The 1,501-nt window shown below is 41.2% G+C and overlaps 1 protein-coding gene across 1 annotated transcript; it reads right to left on the reverse strand.

Annotated features, from left to right (window-relative positions):
* Positions 1 to 920: 920 nt before the first annotated feature.
* LOC137326786 (histone H2B type 1-K-like) lies at positions 921 to 1,295 on the reverse strand. Its single transcript, XM_067992179.1, has one exon. The coding sequence runs from the start codon at positions 1,293 to 1,295 to the stop codon at positions 921 to 923; it is 375 nt and encodes a 124-aa protein (XP_067848280.1).
* Between the last annotated feature and the right edge of the window lie 206 nt (positions 1,296 to 1,501).

Here is a 1,501-nt window from a genome sequence, read left to right on the forward strand (position 1 = left end):
CTTACCACATTCGTGAACATTTATGAAAAAGTTTTTAAGAAATGGATTATATCACGGTGTCATTGAAAGAAAGCTACTAAACCACACGGATGAAAATTTGAATAAAGTAAAACAGCAGAGATCTTATTTATTCTTTTCTACCATCCTTTATTTAAAAAAAAATAGACAGCTGCTTCCTCTAGGTTTCGCTTACCGATTCTGTGCTTCCTTCTCACTGTCTTTTGATACCTTCAAGATGTCATCTATATTTTCTTTTTATATTGCAACTGTAAAATGAGCTCTAATATAAATGAGAATAAAACAATCAATAGTTACTCTTTCAAATTTTAGCTCTTCAAAATGCTGTATATTATAAAGCAGAGATGATAAATATATTCTTTTTAATTTAGTTTTCAAATATAGGCTCAGTAGTTCCTCAGTTTTTCTATCACAATCACAGATGAACTGACGACTGAAAGGTGCACTTTGAATCCTGAAGGTCTTTTGATAGATTCAGAAGTCCCTATACATGTTTCTCCAAAGGAAGCTTTATATTTTCATACTGAGTTTCATAAACTAGAACCTATATTTAAGGAGAATAACAGTTGGCTGGAAGTGTCAGAGTCGTAAACTCCGAGAGTGACTTAAACAATCATCTTGACCTCAAGAATGTGTTACAGATTTCAACCGTCTTTTATTTTATCATTTATACTTTTCTGGGGGAGGGGGAGTTTGCTGCTCTGTTTTGAGTTTTGCTTTTGTTGTTCGAGTTCATATATTCTACAATCACATCTGTGGCACATGAAACAAACCAGCTGCTATTAGTTGCAAGTCCTACATGTTTAAATTAAACTCATTGTCATTCCTGGCATTAGTAATGTTGTGTGCCAGCAATGCCAATGGCCAACCTTTGTGTTTTTTTTTCAGTACGTTGTGGAGTTTTACTCGGGGCTGGTGTACTTGGCCAAGGCCTTTGTCCCTTTCCCACACGGTGAGCTTGGCCAGTTCCCCCAGGGCAGCAGCAGTTTCACGATGGTCTGGATCTCGCTGGAGCCGATGGTCGAGCGCTTGTTGTAACGGGCCAGGCGGGAAGCTTCGCCCGCGATGCGTTTGAAAATATCGCTCACAAAGGAATTCATGACACCCACAGCCTTGGAGGAGATGCTGGTGTCGGGGTGAACCTGCTTCATCACATGGTAGACGTAGATCGAGCAACTCTCCTTCCTCGACCTTCTCCACTTCTTGCCCGCCATTTGCTGTGACTTTACGGCTTTCTTCTTGCCCTTCTTGGGTGCTGGTTTTTGCTCCTCAGGCATCGTCACATTCATGTGAGTAACACCTGACAGGAAAACAATGTCTAATGAGATTATGCTGCAAGGCCGCCAAAGAAGAGGTAAGTTTTTCTTTGTTTACTTGCTTCAAAGTGGAGCCCATAGGAGCGAGAGTGCTCCACCTGGCTCCATGGCAATACTGCAGGCAACTCCTGCTCATCTCTCCCCCATTCCCCTGGGACTTGCCTGTA

Source organism: Heptranchias perlo, chromosome 10 (genome assembly GCF_035084215.1).
Source record: "Heptranchias perlo isolate sHepPer1 chromosome 10, sHepPer1.hap1, whole genome shotgun sequence".
In the NCBI taxonomy this organism is placed as follows: domain Eukaryota; kingdom Metazoa; phylum Chordata; class Chondrichthyes; order Hexanchiformes; family Hexanchidae; genus Heptranchias; species Heptranchias perlo.